At 54.1% G+C, this 25,788-nt stretch overlaps 2 protein-coding genes across 4 annotated transcripts in view; one reads left to right on the top strand and one right to left on the bottom strand.

Moving 5' to 3' along the window:
• The first annotated feature begins 5,910 nt into the window (after positions 1-5,910).
• On the top strand, positions 5,911-13,406 carry LOC137854947 (serine/threonine-protein kinase PDIK1L-like). 2 transcript variants are annotated; one of them, XM_068678947.1, is made up of 5 exons: positions 5,911-6,043; positions 7,532-8,131; positions 9,046-9,262; positions 10,880-11,130; positions 12,825-13,406. In XM_068678947.1, exons 2-4 carry the CDS (start codon positions 7,586-7,588, stop codon positions 11,113-11,115), a joined length of 999 nt encoding a protein of 332 aa, XP_068535048.1. In that variant the 5' UTR covers positions 5,911-6,043; positions 7,532-7,585; the 3' UTR covers positions 11,116-11,130; positions 12,825-13,406. The 2 variants fall into 2 exon arrangements, with proteins under 2 accessions (XP_068535048.1, XP_068535049.1); XM_068678948.1 differs by lacking the exon at positions 5,911-6,043 and adding an exon at positions 7,052-7,239.
• Positions 13,059-25,788, bottom strand: part of ELP3 (elongator acetyltransferase complex subunit 3) — an 89,019-nt gene continuing 76,289 nt past the window's right edge. Inside the window, exon 15 of one of the 2 annotated variants that reach the window (XM_068678945.1) lies at positions 13,059-13,291. In XM_068678945.1, the coding sequence (XP_068535046.1) occupies positions 13,059-13,291 (233 nt within the window). Of the gene's footprint in view, positions 13,292-20,519; positions 21,020-25,788 lie in introns of those variants that run through there. The other variant, XM_068678946.1, reaches the window with a different exon arrangement.

The raw sequence follows: 25,788 nt of genomic DNA, 5'->3' as shown, positions 1-25,788 counted from the left end.
CAGGATCGGGATTTGGGGGCAGGATCAGGATTTGGGGGCACAATCAGGATTTGGGGGCAGGATCAGGATTTTGGGGCAGGATCAGGATTTTGGGACAGGATTGGGATTTGCGGTCAGAATTAGGATTTCAGAGCAGGGTTAGGATTTTGGAGCAGGATTGGGATTTTGGGGCAGAATTGGGATTTGGGGGCAGGATTGGGTTTTGAGGTCAGGATCGGGGTTTCAGGGCAGGATCAGGTCCTTCCCAAATAATGTCAGTAATGCCAGGTCCGGACCTTTCCAACCCAAATCAGCAGCGCCCCAAATTGCGCCCCAGGTGACATCCCAAATCGCCCCTCTGGGATCTCCAGGTGTCCTTCGTCACCCCCAAAATCCTTCATTGCCCCAAAAATCTTTCATCACCCCAAAAGTCCTTCACCACCCCAAATATCCTTCACCACCCCAAAAATCCTTCACCACCCCAAAAATCCTTCATCACCCCGAGCATCCCTCGCTGCCCCCACGTCCCAATCCCAAAATCTGCAGCACTGTGGCTCGGAAATTCCCCAAAACAACTCCCCGGGAAGGGCTGGAGGTCAGACCCAGACGGCTCCAAAAGGGCAAGCACGTTGCGCGTCCTCGACCCCATGGGCATCAAAACCCTAAAAAATCTATAAAAATCCCCCAAAATCTATAAAAATCCCCCAAAATCTATAAAAATCCCCAAAAACCTATAAAAATCCCAAAAAATCTATACAAATCCCCCAAAAAGCGGTGGTGCTGCCCCGGGGAGAAGCAATTCCTGGGCTGGAGGTGAGGAAAAAAGGACAAAAAAGGGGATTTTTCATTTTTTATTTTTTTGGGGTTTGCCATTAGGGGCACGTCGGTTTTCCGCAGGTCGTGTGATGTTGTCTGAGGTCCCGGTAATTAACCAGGAGGGGATAATTGAGGTCCCGGTAATTAACCCGGGATGATTGGCAGCTGGGGGCAGCGCGCCAGGCAGGAGCGAAATCCAGAACCCGAAACCCCATAAGAAAGGGTTGGGATTTGGGGGAGGATTCGCCCCTTTTGCAGAATAAGGAGAGGATTTTTGCGGTTTCCATCTTTTGGGGTCGCTTGGGGCAAAGAGCGGCCCCGGCAGGACCCCAAAAGGCAGCGATCCTTTTTGTAAGGGGGACACGAAGCTGATAGGGTCCGGCACAAAGGGGGCACGGGGAGGGGTTGAGAGATTGGGGTTTGGGATTGGGATTTGGGGTCAGGATTGGGTTTTGGGGTCAGGATTGGGTTTTGGGGTCAGGATTGGTGTTTCAGGGCAGGATGAGGATTTGGGGGTAGGATGGCGAGTTGGGGGCAGGATTTAGGGGAAGGATCAGGATCTGGAGGCAGGATTGGGATATGGGGACAGGATTGGGATTTGGGGTCAGGATCAGGATTTGGGGGGCAGGATTGGGATATGGGATCAGGACTGGGATTTGGGGTCAGGATCGGGGTTTCAGGGCGGGATGGGGGTTTGGGGGTAGGATGGGGAGCTGGGGGCAGGATCAGGGTTTTGGGGAAGGATTTAGGGACTGGATCGGGATTTTTGGGCAGGATCAGGATTTCAAGGGGGCAGGATTAGGGTTTGGGGTCAGGATCGGGGATATGGGGGCTTCATTGCCCCCAAGCTGACCCCGCTCCCCTGCTGCCAACTTAACCCCGGCAGTGACATTTTGGGGACGAGGGGGGCTCCAAAACCCCAACGGGGTGAGGATGAGCACGATGAAGGCTCTCCAAACCCCATAGGACCGGCACCATTCCCCCCACACACAACCGGGACTCAAACGGCCCCGAGGACCCGATCCTGACCCAATGCATCCCCCCCATAACTCCCTTGTTGTCAAAACCCCTTAACCACGGCAGGGGCCATGCACAGGAGATCCAAAAATCGCTCCAAAATCCTAATCCTGCCCCCAAATCCCATCCTGCCCCCAAATCCTGATCCTGCCCCAAAATCCTATTCCTGCCCCAAAATCCCAATCCTGGCCCCAAATCCTGATCCTGCCCCCAAATCCCGATGCTGCCCCCAAATCCCAATCTTGCCCCCAAATCCTATTCCTGCCCCCAAATCCCAATCCTGACCCGAATCCCAATCCTGCCCCCAAATTTTAGTCCTGGCCCCAAATCCTAATCCTTCCCCCAAATCCTAATCCTGCCCCCAAAACCTGATCCTGCCCCCAAATCCTGCCCCTGCCCAGATATCCTGATTCTGCCCACAAATCCTAATCCTGCCCCCAAATCCTATTCCTGCCCCCAAATCCCAATCCTGACCTGAATCCCAATCCTGCCCCCAAATTTTAGTCCTGGCCCCAAATCCTAATCCTTCCCCCAAATCCTAATCCTGCCCCCAAAACCTGATCCTGCCCCCAAATCCTGCCCCTGCCCAGATATCCTGATTCTGCCCACAAATCCTAATCCTGCCCCCAAATCCTATTCCTGCCCCCAAATCCCAATCCTGACCCGAATCCCAATCCTGCCCCCAAATTTTAGTCCTGGCCCCAAATCCTAATCCTTCCCCCAAATCCTAATCCTGCCCCCAAAACCTGATCCTGCCCCCAAATCCTGCCCCTGCCCAGATATCCTGATTCTGCCCACAAATCCTAATCCTGCCCCCAAATCCTATTCCTGCCCCAAAATCCTAATCCTGCCCCCAAATCCCGATCCTGACCCCAAAACCTGATCCTGCCCCCAAATCCCAGTCCTGATCCCGAATCCTAGTCCTGCTCCCAAATCCCAATCCTTCCCCCAAATCCCGATGCTTCCCCCAAATCCCAATCCTTCCCCCAAATCCTAATCCTGCCCCCGAATCCTGATCCTGTCCCCAAATCCTGATCCTGCCCCAAAATCCTGATCCTACCCCAAAATCCCGACCCTGCCCCAAAATCCTGCTCCAAAAGGGGGGCTGTGATGGGGACGGGGTGACAGCTCCCTTCCAGGTGCATGTTTTGGGGTCGCCCCGTGTCACCACCACGACCCTTCCCACTGCACCCACCCCAATCCCCCCCGGGCTCTGCCCTAATCCCACAAGGCACATGGGGTCAGGATTTGTGCCATCTTGCCCCAAATTTCTCCTCAAAATAAAACTGCCCCACATCTACCCATCCCCCAAACCACCCCACAGCGCTTTTTGGGGGAAAAGCTCCTAAATTTAGGCAAACCAGCGCTACAGGGCAGGGAGAGAGGTTTGTAGGGGAAATTTTGGGGAGGCGCTGTGGTGGCTGTGGGGGCCATGGTCCTAAATACACATGGAAATACTTTTGGGGTCCAAAACCCACCCAAACAGCCCCAATTATCGGGTTTCTGCTCCACCGTTGGGGCACCATTGGGGTTTCAGGGCAGGGTCAGGATTTGGGGTCAGGATTGGGTTTTGGGGTCAAGATCTGGGTTTCAGGGCAGGGGCAGGGTTTGGGAGCAGGATGGCTTTTTGGGGTAGGATCAGGATTTTAGAGCAGGTTTGGGATTTTGGGGCAGGACTGGGGCTTGGGGGCAGGACTGGGGTTTGAGGGCAGGATCAGGATTTGGGGGCAGGATCAGGTTTTGGGGACAGGATCAGGATTTTGGGGTATTTTCATGATTCTGGGGCAGGATCAGGATTTGGGGGCAGGATCGTGGTTTCAGGGCAGGATCAGTATTTGGGGGCAGGGTGGGATTTGGGGGCAGGACTGGAATTTCAGGGCAGGATCACGGTTTCAGGGCAGAATTGGGATTTTAGGGGCAGAATCAGGATTTGGGGACAGGATTAGGGTTTGGGGTCAGGATCCGAATTTCAGGACAGACCTGGGATTTTGGGGCAGGTTCAGGATTTTGGGACAGGATCGGGATTTTGGGGCAGGATCGGGATTTTGGGGCAGGATTGGGCTTTGTGGTCAGAATTAGGATTTCAGAGCAGGATTAGGATTTTGCACGGAGCCGGAAAACTGCCACAACCCCAAATCCCTCCACCGGGGCTCAGTCTGGACAAAAAAAAACTAAAATTTAACAAAACGGGTTTTCCAGTCAAGAAAGAAACCCACCCAAAAAGGATTTCTCCACTTAGGATCCACAAAACCTCTGGTCCCACCCCACACCCAGCGCTCCCCCTGGCACCTCCCAGCACCTTCCTGAGGGGCCTGGCCCTAAAATACCCCCCAAAAAATCCCAAAATCCTGTCACATCATTGTGCTTTCCAAGAGGAAAAACTGCCACATCACCGCCGCCTTCGCACGTCAAGGCTCTGAGTCACCGGGATGTGCAGCGCCTCTTAATAGGGTCCGAGCTGCCCTATTTAGGCCCGGAGCCCGGCGATCCCGCTCCCGTTTTCCTAAATTTTCCTTTATTTCCTTATTTTGAAGGAGGTTTTGTGGGATTTGAGGGGGGGAGGAGCTCGTTCCCGTGAGCACACCGTGTTGTGGGGTTTGAGGCCCAACCCCACAGCCCCGCGGCCTGCTGAACCCTTTATGGGTTCGGGGGTTTCCCCCTGCTTGCTGTGGCACTGGGGAGGGTGAGAAATGTGTAAAAGCACCCAAAATGTGGGTTTTTTACCTCAAAAAGGTGCTGTAGGTGGGATAAGGGATGGGGTCAGCACAATCAACCCTCGTCCTAAATGGCGGAGGGGAAGGTTGGCCGGTAGGGTGCTGGGGGGCCCCAAAAAGTGACTCCATGAGTGGGGTGGCCTAAATGTGGTGCCATCAGTGGGGTGCCCCCAAAAATGACTCCGTCAGTGGGGTCCCCAAAAATTGGCTCTGTCAGTGGGGTCCTCAAAATGTGGTGCCATCAGTGGGGTATCCCAAAAAGTGACTCCATCAGTGGGGTCCCCTAAATATGACTCTATCAGTGGGTTCCCCCCAAAATTGGTTCTGATGGTGGGGTCCCCAAAACATGGTGCTATCAGTGGGGTCCCCAAAATGTAACTTCATCAGTGGGATCCCCCAAAAAGCAACTCCATCAGTGGGGTTCCTTAAATGTGACTCCATTAGGGGTCCCCCAAAATTGGCTCTGTTGGTGGGGTCCCCAAAATGTGGTGCCATCAGTGGGGTCCCCCCCCAAAATGACTCCATCAGTGGAGTCTCCCAAATGTGACTCCATCAGTGGGGTTCCCAAAAATTGGCTCCATCAGTAGGGTTCCCAAAAATTGGCTCCATCAGTGGGGTCCCCAAAATGTGGTGCCATCAGTGGGGTATCCCAAAATTGGCTCTGTTGGTGGGGTCCCCAAAATGTGGTGCCATCAGTGGGGTCCCCCCCCAAAATGACTCCATCAGTGGGGTCCCCAAAATGCAACTCTATCAGTGGGGTTCCCCCAAAAAGCAACTCCATCAGTGGGGTCCCATAAATGTGACTCCATCAGTGGGGTCCCCAAAATTGGCTCCATCAGTGGGGTCCCCAAAATGTGACTCCATCAGTGGGGTCCCCAAAAATTGGCTCCATCAGTGGGGTCCCTAAAAATTGGCTCTGTCAGTGGGGTCCCTAAAACGTGATGCCATCAGTGGGGTATCCCAAAAAGTGACTCCATCAGCGGGGTCCCCAAAATGTGACTCCATCACTGGGGTCCCCCAAAATTGGCTCCATCAGGGGGTCCCCCAAAGCAGTGTCCCCCCCCAAAAGATGCTCAGTGGTGGGCACGCCGCCCTTTTCCCCTCTTTTTGATGTTTTATTTTTCACCTTTCTGATTTTTGGGGTGCTGAGGGGGCCGGGTCCCTTTGGGCACCCCCAAAACTCAACCCTAGAACCCCCCCCGCCCTCCCCACGCGTTTTGAAGCATTTTGCCCCTAGCAGGCACCCGTTCCTTACCGCAGAGCACGACGGGATTTGTAGTCCTTCCCCACCTCCCCTCCACCACGCATGCGCGCATCTCCCCGCCCGGCCCTTTTTGATCCGGCGAGAGCGAGCCGCTCCCCGATTGGTCGCGGCGGGAGGCCGCGCCGGCTTCTGATTGGCGGGAGGGCGCCTTCTCCTTGCTGATTGGCCGGGGGGCGGCCGGGGGGCGGGGCTAAGGGACGGCGGCGGGAATTGCGACGGCGGCGGCGGGGCCGGGCGCGAGCGGGGCCCTGAGGTGAGGGGGGGAGGGGCGGGGGGGGCCTGAGGGGATCTGAGGGGTCCTGAGGGGACAGAAGGGCCCTGAGGGGACTTGAGGGGAAAAAAGGGACTGAGGGGGACTGAGGGGGTTGGGGGGGGGTCTGAGGTGGGCAAAGGGCTGAAGGGGGAAGGGCCTGGGGGAGCCCTGAGGTGGGGGAGGGCCTGAGGGGGGCTGAGGAGGGGAAGGGGCCTGAGGGGAGAATTAGGGGCTGTGAGGGGGTTGGGGGGAGGGGAAGGGGCTGAGGAGGGGAAGGGGGCTGGGGAGGGAGGGTTTGAGGGGCCCTGAGGTGGGGAAGGGCCCTGAGGTGGGCAAAGGGTTGAAGGGGGAAGGGCCTGGGGGAGCCCTGAGGTGGGGGAGGGCCCTGAGGGGAGAATTAGGGGCTGTGAGGGGGTCTGGGGGGAGAAACAGGGGCTGGGGAGGGGAAGGGGCTGGGGGGGGAGGGTTTGAGGGGGTCTGAGGTGGGGAAGGGGCTGTGAGGGGGTTGGGGAGGGGAAGGGGGCTGGGGGGGAGGGTTTGAGGGGCCCTGAGGTGGGCAAAAAGCTGAAGGGGGAAGGGCCTGGGGGAGTCCTGAGGAGGGGGAGGGTCCTGAGGGGAGAATTAGGGGCTGTGAGGGGGGCTGGGGGGAGGGGAAGGGGCTTGAGGGGGGGTCTGAGGTGGGCAAGGGGCTGAAGGGGGAAGGGCCTGGGGGAGCCCTGAGGTGAGGGAGGGCCTGAGGGGGAGAAGCAGAGGCTGTGAGGGGGCTTGGGGTGAGGAAGGAGTGGGGCTGGTGCCCATGGAGTTGGGGCTGCTGCTGGTCTGTGAGGGGGCTCTGGGGATAAGGTCAGGGTTCGGGCTGGGTGTTGGGCAGGGGGTGTGGGGAATTGGGTGAGAAAAGGGAAGTTTTGGGGAAGGAGAGTGGGTACGGAGGGAGCTGGGGTGGGTTTGAGCTGTGCAGGTGCATGGGGAGGGAGCTGTGGGACGTGAGGGGAGCTAAAAGGGTGGAAACACGAAGGGTTTTGGGATCTGGGAGCAGAGCAGGGCCGGTGGGGAACCGGCTGGCAAAGCGCAGGAGATGTTTCATCACACGGGGGGAAATCAGGCAGCGAGGACTCGTGCCAAAGCAGCCTTTCTGCCTCGCTTCTCTCCTTGAAAAGTCAATTCCGCTCAAGCGAGCTCGTCTTGCTCCCCAGCAGGTCTCCTCCTCCCTTTCCTGCCCCGCTCGGCGAACGTGTCCTCCCGGCCCTGCTTCTTTTTCACAAACTGCTTTGGGAAATCGATGCTGGAGCTGCGCCCCGCTGTGCGGGCAGGGCTGTACCCCACAACGCCTCCCAGTTACCATGGATATGGGCTGCCTCTCAGCGCCCTGCTCTAGCCCTCCTCGTGCAGCTGCATCCCATAATGATGTACCTGGAAGGATTTGCACTCGGCAGTTGGCGAGCTGCGAGGTTTTAAACTTTTTATCTCTTTTTTTTTTTTTTTTTCTAGGGTTTTGCTGCGGCTTGTCATGACTCCGGGTGTTTTCCCCTGATTTACGGGAGGATGGCGACGGAAGCCAAGTACAGCATCATCCGAGAAGTGGGCCGGGGGAGCTACGGGGTGGTCTACGAGGCCGTCCTCAACAAGACCAGAAGCAAAGTGGCCGTGAAAAGGATGCACTGCAACGTCCCCGAGAACGTGGAGCTGGCTTTGCAGGAATTCTGGGCCCTGCAAAGCATCCAGAGGCAACACGAAAACGTCATCCAGCTGGAGGAGTGCGTCCTGCAGAACGGCCGGGCCTTCCAACCCCTCGGCCACCGCTTTAGGAAATCCCACAGCCACCTGCTGCTGATCGAGACCTGCCTGAAGGGCCGGAGGTGCATGGATCCCAAAGCCGCCTGCTTCCTCTGGTTCGTCATGGAGTTCTGCGACGGGGGCAACATGAACGAGTACCTCCTGTCGCGCGGCCCCGACGCCCAGCTCAACCACAGCTTCATGCGGCAGCTCAGCAGCGCCGTGGCCTTCCTCCACAGGAACCAGATCGTGCACAGGGACCTGAAGGCCGACAATATTTTGATCTCCCACAAGCGTGGCAGCCCCATAGTGAAGGTAAGGGGGTGAAAACTCCGCTCTGGCGAGCTCGGTAGCCACAAGTTCTCTTTAGGAGCGGTCTGCTGGTGAGTTTTGTGATAAGCTCTGCTTGTAGCTCGTGATAAGGGCGTCCGGAACGTCTGATGCGGGCTGGGTTTTAAGAGTTTTGGAAGGAAGCGCTGGTCACGATGGTTTGTATCTCTCAAGTCCTTCATCCCCTCTTCATCCTGCAGACAGCTGCAGCTCAGGGGCGTCAAGCTTCTGCACGCTAAATAATTAGAGACATCAGCCACAGCCAAAACGATGTTTTTTCATCCCTTAAACCTTAAGAACACACAGTCCTGTTACAACAGCTGACACTTCCTCAAGCACACAATTCTCAGCTTAAGGGGAGCTGGGGAATGCTTGGGCTTCGTGCGAGGTGGTGCCCGATCGAGGTAAAGGTGAGCCAGCTGCGTTTCTGGGAGCATCAGAATGAAACTGCTACATTGCCCTGAGAAGCAGCTGCAAAGCTGGGAGCCTCAACTTGCAGTCCCAAGAGTTTCTGGGGCTGGATGCAATTTTACAGCTCGGTGCCTCGCAGATAATTCACATCTTGGCCTCTCAGATCAATGATATTTGTTCTTGGACCTGGAGAGCCATTGGGGGGGCATTTATATCGGTGCCCTCTTCATCCCGGGGTGATAACAGCGAGGCCAGAGCTTCGGTGTGCTCCCCGTGGGGCAGTGAGAGCCACTCCCACCTCAGCTGTCCCTCCAGGTACCTTTGTGCCCCGTCATTTTTGGGCAGAATGAACCGCACGCAACCAGCAGGCAGATATCGGGTTCCCTCTCCCTAGCTTGGAATTTATCAGGCTGCTGCTCGTAAATATCCTCGGGAATTTGGTGTCTGCCCAGAGCTGAATTTTTTCCTTCTCACCTTCCTCTCCGCAGGTGGCAGATTTCGGCCTCAGCAAGGTGTGCCAGGGGAAGGGGAACGTCAACCAGCACCGCTTCTCCTCCGCCTGCGGGTCCAACTTCTACATGGCTCCAGAAGTCTGGGAAGGGCACTACACGGCCAAGGCTGACATCTTTGCCCTCGGGATCATCTTCTGGGCGATGGCCGAGCGGATCACCTTCCGGGACGGGGACACTGAGAAGGAGCTGCTCGGTGAGGATCGGGTGCTTTTTGCCCCAAAAGTGTGGTTCAAAATCCCTTCTCTCCAGCACAAATTTCTCCTAATTTGGCTGCTGTTCCTGTAGGGTTTCCAGGACATGAAAACATAGCAGTAAAACAGGAGGAGCACTTCTTACATCTACAAATTATTATGTTCAGAAGATGGTTCTTCTGCCAGTGAATGTGTGTGGCTTTTGTTTTTTTTATCCCCAAAATACTTTGTGGGGTTTAAAGGTCTTGAGAAAGATCGCTTTTGGCTTCTTTGCTGCCAGGCTTTCCTTCCCCCAAGGAGCTCTGCTCAGACTGGGATTGGCCCTGGTGGCCACCGGGGAGTTTGAAGACAGAAAGCTCTTGGTGAGGCGTCTGTCTTGGTGGAGGATTCCGTTAGCTGTAGATTTCCATCTGCTCTGGGGTGCTTTTAGTGCTCCCAAAACCCAAACCTGCCCTGCCTGGAACTGCTTTTAGGAATTTTGCTTCTATCCTTGACTTGGCACGGCCAGGAGATGGGAGCACTGGAAGGATGCTCCAAGGAGCCAAGCTATAAATTTGGCGAGGATTTTCAGATCAGCTTCGCTGCTCCCTCGCCAAATTTCTTCGTGTAGAGATGCAAACTCAGAGGGCTGACCCACCCGATGGCCTGCTCTGTCCTCTCCCTTCCTCCAAACCCCCCACATACACACACTAAATCATGCTCAATGATTTCAGATCAGCATATTACAGTGGGAAAATCCATCCCGAGAGCAGAGAACGCCGGTCATGCAGATTAGCAGAATAATTGCAGGCATCTACCCCAGGTCTGAGATCACAGAGCACCTGTCTGTCCCCTAAACGTTTAAACCTTTAACTTAAAAGGGATTTCTACACAGGGACTTTGATAAGCTTTTGCACTACCCCTTTAATTTTTTTTTCTTTAAGGTAGGCTCGGTTCTAATTGTATTATTTATTTCTCTTCAAAATGCCAAACGCTGATAAATGTTTTAGTTCCTGCCTACAAAAGCAAGCAAACGGTTGCAGCTGAGAGCAAAGCACGAACAGATTCCATTAAAATAGCCGCCCGCCACCTCGAGATAAGGAGTTTGCGTGGCCAACCTTTTCCCCACGCAGACAGGTCACTGCCTTTGAAACATTTATTCTTCGCCGGGTGCAGGGGCAGAGCAGCTGAAGCTGTTTTCACTGTCTGTTTGGGAAGCCGGTTAATCATTTTTCAACAAGCGGTGAAATTATTTAGATGACCGGGAGTAAATTTACATTTCCCTGCCTTAATCTCGCCGAGGAGAAGTTGGCGAGCGGCGAATGGCGTGTGCTGTCATTTTAATTGGAAATTGTTTGACTTGCTGAGCAAACAGGGCTTGTGTTTAACTCTTTCAAGTCACCCGAGCCGAGCTCAGTCCCTTCCTTCCCCCCTCGAGAGCTTCCAGGCCTGCTGTTGAAGCGAACCATGATCAGATGGGGGAGGTTCCCTTCAGTATTTGACTTGGCCTCCTAAGCAGTGCTCCTCCTGGTGATCTTTCAGGTGTTTTGCCCTCCAGATCGCCTCTCCCTGCTGTGCGTGACGGCCTTTTGTGTCGATATTCCCCTTGTTTAAGCTGACTCCTTCTACCCCGTGTGCAGGAACTTACATCTGCCAAGGCAAGGAGCTTATTCCTCTGGGCGAGGCGCTGCTGGAGAACCCCAACATGAAGCTGCAAATCCCTCTGAAGAACAAGAAGGCCATGCCAGCCGATCTCTGCGAGCTCCTGCGTGACATGCTGGCTTTTAACCCCAAGGAGAGGCTGGATGCTTTCCAGCTGGAAGCCCGCATCAGGCAAATCTCCTACGGCAAAAAGCGTCAGCGCTCGCTCTCCTAGGCCAAGGGCGCTCAGGTTGGTGTCTGTGCCAGGCTCCTCTCGGCCCCGTGTGGGTTCACGGGGCTTTTAGTTGCTGACCTGCTGGCCAAAGCCCTCTAAATTGAGTGACCGGGGGCAGTTCTGAATATTTAGGACCAGAATCACCTTGTTAAATTAAATATTCAGGAAATATTTGGTTGAATTACCTCTGACAAAGAAACCTCTGCGTCTTTAGCAGTGTGTGTTCAGGGAGTTGGCCGTGCTGCTCCTCGATCTGCCTGTCCTTTATCCGAAATCTCAACTGCTTCTGTAAATGAGGGCAGGCTTCTGCCATCCCTCCAGCACTTCCCTGTGCTGTGTTTGTCCCTTTCGTAAAGTTTTTGCTAACGAAATAAAACCCAAGGTGGGCAAAATTGCTGTAGGTGTGCACCTTGGGTATGTTTAGGTGGTTTTTATGTTTTCCTGCCCTGGGCTCGTTAACACAAAGGCCTTGATCCAGCCTCGCAACAACACTGACTCATTCCCATGCCCATTTTTTCTTAAAAACTAACAAAATTCCCAATCCTCGTGAGTTTTGCATGACCTCTCTAATCTCTACGCGGATGGAGGTCTGAATGCCCAGTATAAAATCCAAGATTTCTGTTGGATTTCATGTCTTTGAGCAGTTAAGAGCAAAGACATGGATGTACAGAAGGGAGTTTCCAGGATTTTCAGCTCCTATTTTCAGCTGTCAGGGGCATCCTGGGGTTGAATTTGTTGCCTGCATTTTAGCAACAAAGTCTCTTAGGTCCCTGTAAAGTACCCATATTTATGACCTAGCCTGGAAGTCTTCCTCCTGATGTATCCCAGGATCACCTCTCCTCTTTCACACCTGTGTTGCTCATTCCTCTTCTAATTACTTTGTATCCTAAAGCCCTTCTTGACTGGAGTCTTTTAAAATAATAACATCCTGGGTTACAGTAAAAGCTTCTGTGTGCAGATCCCTGACCTTCTGTTTTCTGTTACCCGCTCTCTTCTCTTGTCAGTTCTGAGGTGAACGACCCCGACTGTCTTCCTCCTTTCTTGTCATAACATTTCTTGCAATCATCACACCTCAGTTTTGGTGCGCTCCTAATTGCTCGTAGGATGTTATTAGTGAAAACACTTAATTAACCAAGCCTGTTCCCAGTGCCCATCTTGATAAAGCTCTGCTCTGGTGTCTCCGTTTTCCAAATTACCCGCTTCAGTTTTCCCCTGGGCCAGGTTAGCTGCCGTACGTCTTCCTCTTTACTAATTGCAGTCTTCTCCTGTTTGTCTAATACTTTCTTGAGTGGTGCTACATCAAACGTCTGCTGAAATCTCAGTGGACAAACCAATTCTACTTACCCAGGAACATCGGTTTTGTCCCCAAGCAGCAGTTCTGGGGGCTCCGTCCCGGGGCTGGGCTGGCACGCTGTGATAGCAGCAGTGCCACTAGTTGGCAGGCCAGCCCTGAAGTGCTTTGTCCTACAGGAATTTGCAAGAACAAACTAAAAAGGTGGTAACAGCACGGCGTCAGGTCTACTAAGCTTCATTTTCCCCTGATTTTCCTTTTTTATTATGATCCCGTAATGGGAAACGGGCTTGCAGACAAGGTGCAGAAAAAGAGTAGCACAGCCAGGGCGTACAGACTGCCCTGAAAAGCTGCTGTGGGCTGCTCAGTGCTCTTGCCAAGTGTGTTATTTTGCAGCTTCAGCATTTTTCTTTCGTAGGTGCTGTGTCCCACCACGGTCTGGAGGCCTCGCAGACGGCGAACGACTGATTTCTTTCGCGAGGAGTGGCTGGATCAGGAAAGGAGGAGACACAAACCTTGCCGGCTGCCAGTTCTCCCAAACGGTTTTTATTTAAATGGACGATAACTTTATTTATTTGTACAGTAATTTTAAGAGAACTACAAATATTTTATTTTTGTGCAAACCTCCCTTGCTTTTTGTACTTGTGTTCTTTTATGCAGCCCGTAGGTAGGTCAAAGCTTGGCTGGAACGCCTTGAACTGTTTGGCGCGGCCACGCAGGAGTTTCTGAACCTGTTTTCTGTTGCGTGTCCTTGGCGTGGAAGGCAGGAGTTGTCTTTCCTAGGTTTAATTGGAGCTTTTTGTGTTAATTCCTCGCTCCGTGTTGCTGGGCCACGTAACTCCACGATGGCTGCTGAGCGAGCTGGCAGAGCGTTGGGTGTCTGTTCTGCAAAGTTTTAACAGAAACAAAAAAAAAATGTATTTTCCTCCCAGTGGCTTTTGAATATTCTTGCTTAGATTAACTAAAATGCTTTCTTAAAATAAATACAAAGAACGTTAAAGATGCCAACTCTTGATTAGAACGTATGCGTCACTAACACTTAAAGTAGCTTAAGGAATCGTGCTTCCTGCTGTGCTAGCTGCTTGTGCCAGCTGTTCTCACAAGGGAAACGAGAAGGCCTGAACTGGAATCTTGGCAGGTAAAGGGGGAGTCTCATTTGCACCCTGTTTGAGAAATGTTTCTGTGGATCTGCAAACTGCTGCTGGTCCCTGCTTTTCGGAAGAAGCTGGGAGCTCCTGAAAGCTTCCTCCGACGCTCTTCTGATGCGCCAGGGTGAAATAGTGCCCTTCAGGGAGAGCTGCCTTCTGTAGGAGAGGAATAAACTGCCAAAAAAAAGATAACTTAGGGAGCTCCTTCACCACACAGAAGTCCTTTTAGTCCTGCTCAAACAAGCAGCAATTGAGCTCTACTTCTGTTCTGCTTTGCAGAGCTGCCCCTCTGAAGTATTTTCTTCGTCTTCCTAATCCCGTAGCTGCTCCAACTCCCTGGTCTGCCCAGAGCAGGCGAGTGCTGCCGGCCCTACAGGGCTGTTTTTACTCCAGACCAGCTCCATTTTTCTGGAAAATGCTGATGGGTCTGTGCACCCTCAAAACACCTGGAAAAACGTGGGGCACACAAATGGGAGTTTACTCCTCTTCCTTCTGATTTTGCTATCTAGAGGTGTATCCTCACAGCTGCTGCTGTTTTTAGCTCTCTGCACATCCCTCGAATCTCCGTGCTTTATAAATTAATAAAATGTGGTGTTTTTTTTTTTTCTTACTAATGCATTAGAGTGCAGTAATACTTAGCATCTGCTTTTTTTTGAAGTGCCATATGTGATTCTAGGTACAATTCAGTAAGTCTTATTCTAATACTGCCTGAATTGGTAAATGAATTTCTGCGCTGACAACCCCTAATTTAACTGACTGCTTCGGGAAGGAGGGGGGGAGAATCCCGGAGCTGCCGTCTGTAGCTCTCTGAAAACAAGCTCGGGATTCAGAAGCGATCTAAAGGGTGCACGGAATGTCTGCACCAGGGGGGGAGCAGGATAAAAATGGAAGAGTGAAGGAATCCACGGGATCCTCCGGGATCAAAAGCTGGGCATAGCTCTTGTTGTAACAATTTTCGGGAAGAGAAGAAGGGAAAGCTGCAGAAGAGTTGCACCAAGATCCACAACTGGAACTGGGGGCTGGGGAGAAGAGGCTGGGAGCTTGTTTATTACGGAGATGATGAATTCCTCTTCGTTGGATTCCTGGTTCTCCTTCATGCCACAGGAGCTGAGGGGAGTGCGGAGATTTGGCACGGTGCACGGCTGGGCTGCTTTCCTGGAGCACCAACCCCTAGGAGTCCCTGCGCCGGGGTAAAGCAGCTGGCTCTTGGTTCAAGCTGCTGCTCTGGTGGCAAGAAATGCCCGTGGTGGTGACAGTGATGGTGACAGTGATGGTGACATTGAGTGCCTGTGGTGCATTCAGGCCAAGAGCAGCACTGTGGGGCACATCACTGGGCTGAAATCGGGTGCCTCAGCGCCCTGCTCCCTGGGCTTTGGTGCTCCCCTGGGTCAGAGCACAGAACTCACTGACTAAGGATGCTCCACACCGTTAATTACCCGCGGTCCCAATCTTTTGAAACGAGGGAAGAAGTGAGAGCAACGTGGCTCTGTGATTCAGCCTCGTATTTCACCAGCTAGCGAGCGCGGAGCTTTGCCCTTCCGCTGCGACGGGGGGAAAAATGTGCGAGTTGCTCCTCATCGTTCTCTCCGCAGGCACTGAAATTGATTGTTTGGGATTAAGGCCGCTCCAGACTACTTAACTTATCTTTTTGTTTCCGTGGGACAGAAACAACATCGCTCACAGAGCTGCGAGATAGCCGGGGGCAGGATTTATCAAGGCCAGAATTAACTACTTGCTACGGCCCCGCTCGGGATGAAGTCGGGGAACGCCGGTCTATCCGTCTCCAAAATTAATCACCGCATCCAGCTCGATGATCAGCAGAACCCTTCGTTAATCACAGAGCCCAGCACGTCTCGCCACACAGCAGAGCTTTTCCCCGTGCCAGCTCCTCTCGCAGGCAATGTGTGAAGACTCCCGCGTGCCCCGGCTGGCTGCGTGCAGGAACGTCGTGAGGAGTTCGGCCCCGAGAAGGTAACGAGCTCGTACGGCTCGTTACAGCCCCTGCTGTTCTTTCCAGATTCTTCATTACGCCCTTAATTGATTTTTGCTGAGGCTTTTTGAAGTCAGAAGCAGAGGTTTGCTCCCGGTAAGGCTTGCTTGGCTCGCCTTTATTTTCCCGGAGCTGCAGGATCAGAGAATTTGGATGAAATTGTTTCCACGTGCTCCATGGTGGCAGCAGGACACGGGTGTAGACCCAAAAATCCGTGACTGTTGTCCCTCCTGTAACTTCTCTCAACATTTGGCTGTTAAGTTTTGGAGAAAGCCACTTCAGTCCTGGCTTTTTTCATCTCTTCCAGGCTATGTTGTGGGCCCCAGCCCCAAATACCAGAGATCCCCACACTGCTGGGATCAAGCCCCTGCTTTCACAGCCTTGCCACCTCCTTTTTACAGGCTCCCCTAATCCTAGAGACCCAGGGAACTTGGCAAGGCAAACAGCAGCAGGCTTTGCTTAAAATACACTAACAAGAAACAAATTCCCAGCGCTACCACCTGCCATGGGGCAGGAGTTTGAAATCCTGGTGTTAGGAGAGGGGAGATCTGCTGGGGGTGAGACTTGATTTGCACAAATTCTGGGGGAAAGCACCGTGGATGGAACCTTACCAAAGGCTGCAGACTGGTTTGGAGACGCTCCCTAAGGCAAATAGGCACCCACGGAGGGATTTGTACGCACCAATTTTGGGTTAAAAAAGAAGGTGCAGAGGCTGGTGGCCTTTGGAATGAAACCCCACGGAGCCTGAACAAACTCATGCCCCTGGCTCCTTTCTGGCTCCTGCTTCTCTTGATTTAATTTTTTCCTTTTTTTGTAGATTCCCCGAGCCCCTGTGTGCCAACTTACTGCCCTGCAGGCAGGAGGCTGCCCCCGCTGCTGCTGCACCACGGACAGGAGCAAAGAAGGCAAAGAAAAATCCCAAACTGGCAGGAGGGGCTCGGTCCACCCAGCCCAGTTCTGGGGCGTGAGGCTTTGCGGGCCCCAGAGAGGCTGCCTGGTGTCCTCAGGTATTTCTGGTTAGTTAGCGTGTTGTTTTTTTTTCCCTTATTTATCTCTTTTTTTCCAAGTCCATTTTTGATAACGGCTGGAGGTGCTGGGGTTTCGGAAAGCTGAGCGTGGCCTTGAGTTACCGGCTGGACGCAGGAGGTGCCAACCAGGGTCTGAAAATAGAGATTCTTTATTCCCCCCCCAGCTGAACAACATTTGTTCTGCTGAATTCATCCCTTCCAAACATTGCTGTACAGCTCCTGCTAGTGATGTTTTATCAGGCTTGAACACCTCGATTTTGGGGTGGCGTCCCTCAAATCCCCAGCTCCCTGCTCCGATTGCCTGGGCTGCAGCCAGATATCCTTCTCCTGGAGCTGACCCTTCACGGAGGAGTTCCCAAACAGCTTTTTCTCTATGAAAATGTTGAATCGTGGCCAGCTCCTTCATTTTATTTGATGACTTCGTGGCTGGGAGCGGGATCCGCTTTGGCCAGCAGAGCAGGCAGACAGCACAAGGACTGCACCAGGGCTGCCAAGAAGCAAACCTGCTGCATGCAGCCACGCCTGGGTTTCTGCGGGCTGTTCAGGTGCTGGAACAGCTTTTATTTTTTAGCTGCAGAGCCGTGCAAGCACAGCAAGGTCCGGCTGAGCACCGGAGCAGCATCAGGCTGGAGGGATGCAGGACCCCTCGGTGCGGAGGTGACGCGGGGAAGAAAACAGGACTCAGATCTGCCCGAGGAGCGCAGGCACGTCCCTGCCTGCCTCCACGATGCTCCCTCACAGCAGGGGCAGGCGCTGGATGCAGCGTTGTGCTTCAGCAACGGGCTCACGGCACGCTTTACCCAGGCACAGGACGTGGTTTCTTGGGGTGAGCACCTGGGGCCACCTGCATGACCCGGCCAACAGCCCTGAGCCCTCCTGCAGCAGCCAAGCATCTCTGGGGCGCGTGGCAGCAGTGGCAAGGAGCAAGGACAAACCCCCTGTGGTCTTCTGGGGATGAAGGGAGCCTTGTAAGCAGCAGCCAGAGGCAGCCCCCAGGGTTCCCACCACCTTTGGCAGCAGAAATCCCAAGCAAAGAGCGGATCCCTGCAGCCAGGGGTGGAGCAGGAGCTGCTCTGCAGCCCCAAGCCCACTTAGCAGGCTGTCGCTAATTGCTCCGGCGCTACGGAGGCAGGGGCAGAAGAGGATTTGAAAGCAGCGAGGAAGAGGTGTATAAATAGAAGCAAGAGGAATATTGAAGCTGGCAGCGCTGCCTTTCACATCAGCAAGCGCGAAAGCACGGCAGTGGAAGTGGGGTGTGCACCCTCCTGCTCCTGCCCCGAGCTGGTTATTGCTGCTCCTGCTGCACCTGAGCCTGTCCCTGTGCTGCAAACAGCGCTGGGGATCAGCAGCAGCCCAAAAAGATAGCCCAGGCAAAAAGCAATGTGCGAAAATGCCGTGCTGCCTGAGACAGGTGAGCGAAGCACGAGCTGCCTCTGGCATTCAGAGCAGCGCTGCCTTTGGCAATTAATTGCTAAATGCAATTAGCCGACTTCCTGCAGCACAGCTCGGTAAGGAGGAGGTGCCTGTGCTGAGACGGGTGCTGGTTGAACCAAGAAAAACCAAACTCGTGTAATAACCCTGACTTAGAGTGTTGCAAATAATAAATGGGAGGACAATTTGAAAAAGCTGCCTCGTGGCTGAGCCCTGAGGACCAGCAGCCCCGGCTGGGAACAAGCCAGCCCAGCTCGCCCAGCCTCAGCCCCAGCTCCTGGAGCTCAGACATCCGCACGTCACCTGCCAGTGTGAAATCTGTTACCAAGCCAGCACCGTGACACCGTGACAGGGCAAGCAGGGACTGGCCGGGCAGTGAGCAAGAGCCATCGTGGCTTTGTGACTGGATGTTCCTGGAGTGTTTCAGGCCCAGGAACGCCGTCAGCCCATCGCAGCGGCAGCGGGAGGTGAGGTTTTTTCTTTGCCCCCCTGCCAGCCTGCGGCGTGCAGGGCAGGCAGAGGCCATGCCCGGGCTCGTGTCCAGGCACCGCAGAGCCCATGAGCAACGCTCAAACCCGCTGAGACCTCGCACATCCGAAGGCACCTGCTAACAGGGCTGGCTCCCTGCAGGCTGTGGACATGTCCCGATGTATTTTTGAGCCCCAGCAGATGCACGAAGCAGCAGCTCGGGGCAGCAGCCCGCAAACCCCAAAGCCCAGGGTGGCTGCAGGCAGGGCACGCACCGGGATTTGGAGGAAGAAAAATCTCAGGCTGAAGCACAGAGGCACTGCTCGTTCGGCTGCGTTCATCTCACCCCCCTCGCATCGATTCATCGCACTGCGAAACCAACCCCAGCCTGGCGCGAGCTGAGCCAGAGCAGCACGAAAAGAACAGGCAAACAGGGAGCTAAAAATAAGAGCAAGAAAAAGGTTTTATTTCCTGATAAATCAGCTCCAAAGCTCAAAAAGCCTCGGCCTTAAATAAATGTATCCGGTAGTTCCTGGCCTTGCCGGAGGGCTGATCTTTCAGTCGTGGAAGTGTTGAGTTTTGCTGGTGGGTGCCTGTGAGCGGGGCCAGCAGGGCTTGGAGCATCAGCCTGAGTCAGAATTCGGCACCGGAGCACCTCAAGGATGCTGCACGGCGCTCGCGTCCGTTTTCATCTCAGCTTTTAGTGGCAGGAGCTTCGCACGCCCCATTTACCCGAGGCTCGGAGGAAGAAAAAGCAGCTCACCACGTCCACAAGCCACAGCCGCCGCCTCCCCTCTCTAAACCAAACCATCCGTAGAGGGCGCGAGGCTCGGCCACGCGCAGGGTTTGGGTCCCACCAAGTTTTTATTTTCACCCCCCAAACCCTTCAAAGGCAAGGCCCGGGAGCCTCCCCTCGCTAATTAAACCTTTATTGCCAGGTGTCTCAGCTCCCCCCCGAAGGGCCGAGCTGCCCGTGCGTCAGCAGACGTCAGCGCCGTGCTCGCCGCTGACCCCGGCGTCCGCAGCAATAGATCACGGTGGCAGAAGCACATTTACTGCCCGGCGCCGAGCTTTCCTCGCCGAGCTGCTCCGAGTTAATCACGTGTGGCCGAAGGCTCGGCATTTGCGAAGTTTCCAGAAGGCTCCCGGCAGAGTCATTTGTTTTATTTTACTCCCCCAAATGTCAGCTCCTCCACGAGCCGCTGCTCCGCGCCCCTACCCCCCGTTTTTTCGATTTTAGCGCTACGAGGACGCAGCGGAGGAGGTCAGAGCTCGGCTGCTGCTTTCTGAGCGTGCCGGTGGCGCCTTTCTGCTTCGTGTCTCCTACAGATTTGGTGAAGCCAAGCAGGCAGCAGCACCATGCTGCTGTCTGAAACCTGGACTTGCTCACGACACTGGACACCCGCCCGCCCTGCGCCTTCCTTGCCCACCAAATGGCACAGCTCGCTCACACCTCGCTGCAAAAGGAAGCTTTAAAATAATTCCTATCTGCTCCAGCCGAATGAATCCCACCCCCAAGGGAAAGTTAAAGCCCAAAAGCTCCCCAAAGCCACTTCCAGAAAGGAAGGGAACAGCCGGGAGCAGCCCTTGGGCATTCCCCACGGGCAAATCGTGGGGGGATTCGTGCCCAAATCTGTGAGCTACGGGATGAAGAAACAGAAGGTTGGGTGTGGGAAATGAAGTTTAAACTGGATTGAGCCTAGTGGAGGGCAGCGGGGTGGTTGGTATTAGGCTAAAGCTTTTTCATAATATGGGTGGCCGAATATTGAAAAAGGGACCTGAATTTTGTGGCTTTCCCACGTGGAGATATCCAAGCGTTGGTCAGACAGGGCCCTGAGCAACCTCAGCTAATTGAGCCTGCTCTGGGGGAGGTTGGCCTGGAGACCTCAGAGTCTCTGTGTTGTCTGTGTGTCTCTGTAGAGGTTTGGGTTACATTTTAGTCCCAAATCCTACCACTAGCACGGAGGGAAGTGGCTTCCAAGCCTCAGTCATACAAGGATCAAAGCCCACGTTTTTGGATGGACAGAAAGCAGCCAAGGCAGCAAAAATGATATGCAAAGAGAAGGAATTCATTCATTTTGAAGGCAATTTCAATGCATGTTAAAAACCCAAAAGATAGCATCAGAGAAATAATGGACATTTTTCACACAAAGCTGCCTGATAAAGCCCCCAAATTCAGAGCTCTCAGTTCACCCGTGCTTCAGTCCCGTATTGCAGCGCCTCAGAGCCAGCCCCGGAGATTTGGCAGGCTGATGTGGGTAAGGAGACATGTACCCAGCGCCTCTCCTGGGGCAGAATCCTGGAGATGCCCCGTTTGCTGCCGTGGGCTCTGGCATAAACAAGTCCTTTGCAGCTGGCAGGCTTTGGTTTTCAGCTTCAGTCCAACACCTTGAGCTTTCCTCCCAGGATTTTCCTCCTCTGCTGTTGTCCTCTCTCCTCCTGGCTGCCGGAGGGCGAGCGCCTCCCGGGGCTCAGTCCAGCTTTTTCACCATGTACGGCCCTTCCAGCTCGTAGCCGATCTTCCTGTAGTAGTTCCTCGTGCCAACACCTGCGAGAACGACAAAAAAGTTTGGATTCAGGGGGGTACCAAAGCAGGTTGAGAAGCCAGGGCCAGATGGGGAAGTCACTCCTGTGGAGGGACGGTGCCAAAAGGAGCCGCCTGCTTTGACCTCCCTGGCTGCTGTGCCGGGGTCGGGATATTTGCTCGTTAGCACCTGGACTGAAAATGCTGTTTTTAAGGGAGAAAATGATGTAACGCAGCTGTTATTTCTACCCAGAATCAGGCACCCTGTCCTCTGTCCTGAGAAACTCTGCGAGGGAAAGAGGAAGAAAACAACAGCGAGACGTGTTCGAGAGCCAGGAGTTCGGAGTAGCCCGGGTACAACAGCAACCAAAGCCGGGCTCTCGAGAGGAGGCAGCCCAGCTGCAGGCACCGTTACCAGGAACTGAAGGGCTCTAAAGCCCGGCCAGCTCCGTCCAACCGCTCTCAGAAATGAGCTCAGCTCCACTTCAGCGAGACGAGTGGGCCCCCGCCGCCACAATCCAATTTCCTCGTTGAAAAGGCAGCCTCCGAACGCCTCCCTTCTCAGACGGCCTCTTCCCTCGCTCTTCCTCTCTTAATGAGGCCCCGCAGCGCGGGGCCAGCCCGGCCCCACAAACAGCTGCCTGCCCTGCAGCAGGACAGGTCCATTAGAGCAGCCTTCCCCCTCACCTTATCTAATTACTCACAGATGCAGCCGGTTAGTCATCAGGAGGAGGAGGAGGAGGAGGAGGAAGGAGGAGGAGGAAGGATTCGGCATCGCGGCACCGTCGTGAGCGCAGCTGGTGGGGTAGGGCCGGGAGGACAGCCAGGAGGCAGCTCTGTGAGATGAGCAGCCCCTCGTTCCTCTCATCTCCCCCCTCTGGATGGTTCCTGGAAGCTGGGGCACTTGGAGGTGCTTCTCCAGGTGCCCCCGGTGCAGCTGGTGACCCCCTCAGGCCCCGCGCTGCTCCTCTCCTGCACCTCCAGCCCCTGCCTTTTTGGCAGACTCAGGGAAAGGAGCCCCCAGGTGCCTCCTGAGCGCGCGCTGCGGTAGCTACCGAGCTGCTGAAGTGCCCCAGCTCCAGGTAAATGCCCAGCCAACATCCTAAATAAGCGTTATGTTAACTTCAGCATGGGAACATGCATGAAACATCCTCGTCTCCCCCCATTCTGGCTGAAGCTGAAGGGATCCGAAGTCACTTGGCTTCAGCACGAGCCTGAAGGCAAGGAGAAATCCCAGCCCGCTGCAACCCTTCTGCTCCCTCCTCCTCATCCAGGGCAGTCGGGATCTCTGACCCGCAGCCAACCGTCCCCTTTCTCAGGATCTTGCCTAAAAATCCTCCGGATTAGCAGAGATGCTGGGAGATGACGCCAGATTTTGGCAGGGAAACAGCAGAGCCACCCCACCGGTGGCACGACTCGGATAAAAGGATGAGCGAAATCTAAGCCGAAGAAGAGTCCTCTTGAAGCTAAGGAACAACTGGGGTAATTCAGGTGATGCTCCTCAACCCACCTCGATTAGCGGTATTTAAAATTCCTTTTTTTACCCCAAAATGTTGGGAAAGGTGTGGATTTGAACAGAAGGCAGCCGAGGTGGCTCCGGAGCGCTGCCTCCATTAATCTGGCAGCGATTAGCAGGCGCTGGTTAAGTGCCAGCTCCTCAGCTGAGGGCGATGGGGCCAAGCCATTAACGAGACGGATGCTGCAGTCACCCGGCCCCGAGCCCCCGCGGTCCCACATGGGGCTGCTCCTCAAGGCTCCTCCGAGGACATTTTGCCATCAGCGTGACCCAACTGGAGGCAAAACAGGGTACCAACGTCAGACGAGTTAAGAAAAGCGCAGGTATTAAAGCCACGTGCTGCTCTGCCTGCTCACAAGTCCCACTAGGGCTAAGGGCTGGGGAAGCAGCCCCAAAATGCCTAACCCACATGGTGCTTATCCATAAAGCGAGCTGGAAAGGAAGGCACCTTTCTCGTCCCAAGTTGCACCTGCGCTCATGGGACAGAAGAGGCAGCACCCGAGATGTGCCACAAAAGAAATACAACACAAGAACGGAGGAGAAAGGCCAGAGGCTGTCCCAAGAAGCTGTCTGACCTTCTAAGCCAGAATCAGCCGCATCTCTCATTCTAGGGTTTAAAACAGGGATTTTAAACATCCCACATCAAACTCTGTGCTCGAGTAGAGCCCGAAGGCAGCAGAGCTTTCAAACAACCCCTCCCAGGTACCATCAGTGGCTGGGCGAGGGGCTGGGGCTCCCAGCACACCGACCTGGACAGAAACCCAGGGCTCGGGGCCAGCTGAGGCGTTTTGGAAGCTTCCCTCGCTGCAATCTTCCAGTGACACATCCCCTGGCGAGGGCTGCTGCTTCGTTTCGCAGCCTTTTGTTCTCTTCCTTTGGTAGCGTCTGAATAACGGCGCAGCCTGCTGATAAAAACCCCCGAGCCTGGCTTGTTACCATAACATTTACACCGCAAAAATGACATAAATTAAAAAAAAAAAGCTCGCCCGGGTTAGGGGACAGAGCAAGGTGAGTGCCGTGCCAGGGTTAAACGCTCCTCTGGGCCAGGAGGAGGGTGGTGGAAACCAGCTTTGGTGCAGCCCCCCTGCCCGTGCCCTTTTCTGTGCAGAGCCCATAAATACACTCCTCTGACTCAAGCCTGCCACGCAGAAATGTTGCAGTGCAGCAGCCGAGGCCGAGCATCCTCAGAGCTCCCTTCCCCACGGCTCAGTGGTCGCAGAACTAAGTGAAAATGAGGCTGTTTTCAGGATCATTAAAGCGCTCCTAATAGTTCATAAAATTTCCATAGCAGAGGCTTACTGAAGGCACACGAGAGGATTGTCTCCGCGCCGGCCTCCGCGTCTTTTGGCAGCATCTCGCAGCTCCCTTCCCCTTAAAACATTTCTTAGAAGCAGTTTCTGGGCAGCACAAAGCGAACCCGAATCGGCCGAACCTCCCAAACTGCCTCCAACCCTTAATGTGCCGACCGCAGCTCTGCCGAGAGCGAAACCTCTTCCAAATTTTGTGAGATCTCCAAGGGTGCTGAGAGAGGGACCGATGCTTCCACGCGCCCACGGGGAAATCAGCGACGTTTTGGCATCAGCTTCGGCTGCACAGAGCTGGGCTGGGGGCTTGGAAAGCCACAGGGCAGCCCAAAAGGATCTGAAATTTCAACACAGAGAAAAGAGCAGAGGGAACTGAAGCGCCGGGAGGGTCTCCTCGGTGTCCAAGCACGTCCCCCGTGATCGGGCTGCTGCTGCCAAAGCACTAGGAGCACTCAAAGGCCATCATTGACGGCTCACAAAGCTCACATTTTGGAGCTCTCAGGACTTGGGGTCGGGTGACTCGGAGGGTGATGTCAGCAGCGAGCAGCAAACACAACCCTCTTTTTCCCCATGAGTGTCGGTGGAGACCCCGGGCTGCTAGCAAAAGAGAAGTTTTAGGTTTTTTTTTTTATCCTTCTCGCCTTGACCTCCACTCACGTCCAAGAAGAAACTTGGCTGGCCGAAAGAAAAACGCCTCGTTGTGAAATCCACTGAATCCACGCAGGACTTCAAGGCAAAGCTGACACCGAACGGCACCTGGCAGCCACCCAGAGCTCGGGCAGAGACGTCTTCAGGTTGGGAGGACCTGCTGAAACGAGGAAGGGTCAAAACCACGGGCTGAAATCCGTAAGGGTGGCAGGGAAAGAGGAGAGGAGAGAACTTGTTCTTGTCTATTGTACTGGATGCTAACTAAAAAAACCCGCATCGCCTTTCCAAAATGATCCATGAGTTAAGAATGCGCGGGACATCCATCCCCGACCTCTGATGAGTTTGCTTTGGCATTCGCAGCGTTCACAACGCTGGATTTTATCTGCAGGGAAAACACGAGGCGGCTTCACGCGAATGGCGAGCAACCGACCGCCGAGAGCGGTAACAATGGGGAAAAGGAGAAGGATTTGAGATAACCAGGAGGGTTTGAGATAACCAGAATGCCTTATCAGCACCCAGGAAATGGGAAAAAAAAAACACAAAACAACAAAAAACCACCATTATTAACATTGCTGAGGAAACCTGAGCGTTTCAGAGGCATCAGAAAGAACATCATTAATTTAAGAAACCAACGAGCAACCCTTACACCGATCCCTGCAGCAAAGATTTCTTTTTTTTAGATGGGGTAATTGTCACCTTATTTCCCCAAAAATCTCACAAATACGAGAGGAAGCACAGCCATGCTCACTTTGCTTTTAAAACAAGGGATTCTGTTGGGAATTATTGAGAGCTACGCATACTCTGGCAGCCATCAGAAAACAGAATCCAGGAAATGGAAAACAGGAATATAATACTATTTTTTAAAAAATAAGATCACTGAAAGCATACATGAGCTTTAAAAACGGAGCCCTTGAAACCATTTTTAATATTTTAAAGCATTTCTAAGCATGGTGGAGCTCCACCAGAGCCACTCTTCCCATGTTTCAGCCCTCTCTGGAGGGACCGAAGGCAGGCACGGGAGAGTTCAAGTGTTTTGTGACCTCCTCCTGCTGCAGCAACCACAAAGAGCTAATTAGCGTGGCACTTAGAGCCGTGATTTAGATGTATCTTCATGGACTCTTCGTACCACCGTGTGTGGAGGGCTTCGCAAGCACGGGCTGGCTGATTTACCAGCACCAAAGGCGGCGGCAGCAACTGTGCCGAGTCTGTGCGGTGCCGTTTGCTGAACCTGGGAGCAGGATCCCCACCTGAAAGCCTCGATTTGCTTCTGTCAAACGAACGCCGTGCTCCCTTCCCGCACAGATTGCTTGCCAGCAATTTTAAAT

This window comes from Anas acuta, chromosome 3, assembly GCF_963932015.1.
Source record: "Anas acuta chromosome 3, bAnaAcu1.1, whole genome shotgun sequence".
NCBI classification, from domain to species: domain Eukaryota; kingdom Metazoa; phylum Chordata; class Aves; order Anseriformes; family Anatidae; genus Anas; species Anas acuta.
The sequence above is the reverse complement of the archived record's forward strand: the minus strand, read 5'-3'. Positions and strand labels throughout refer to the sequence as shown.

Coding starts and splice junctions, on each gene's coding strand:
- LOC137854947 (XM_068678947.1), top strand. CDS start 7,586: ATGGCGACGGAAGCCAAGTACAGCATCATCCGAGAAGTGGGCCGGGGG. Junction 8,132..9,045: donor GTGGCAGCCCCATAGTGAAG/GTAAGGGGGTGA, acceptor TCCTCTCCGCAG/GTGGCAGATTTCGGCCTCAG. Junction 9,263..10,879: donor CACTGAGAAGGAGCTGCTCG/GTGAGGATCGGG, acceptor CCCCGTGTGCAG/GAACTTACATCTGCCAAGGC.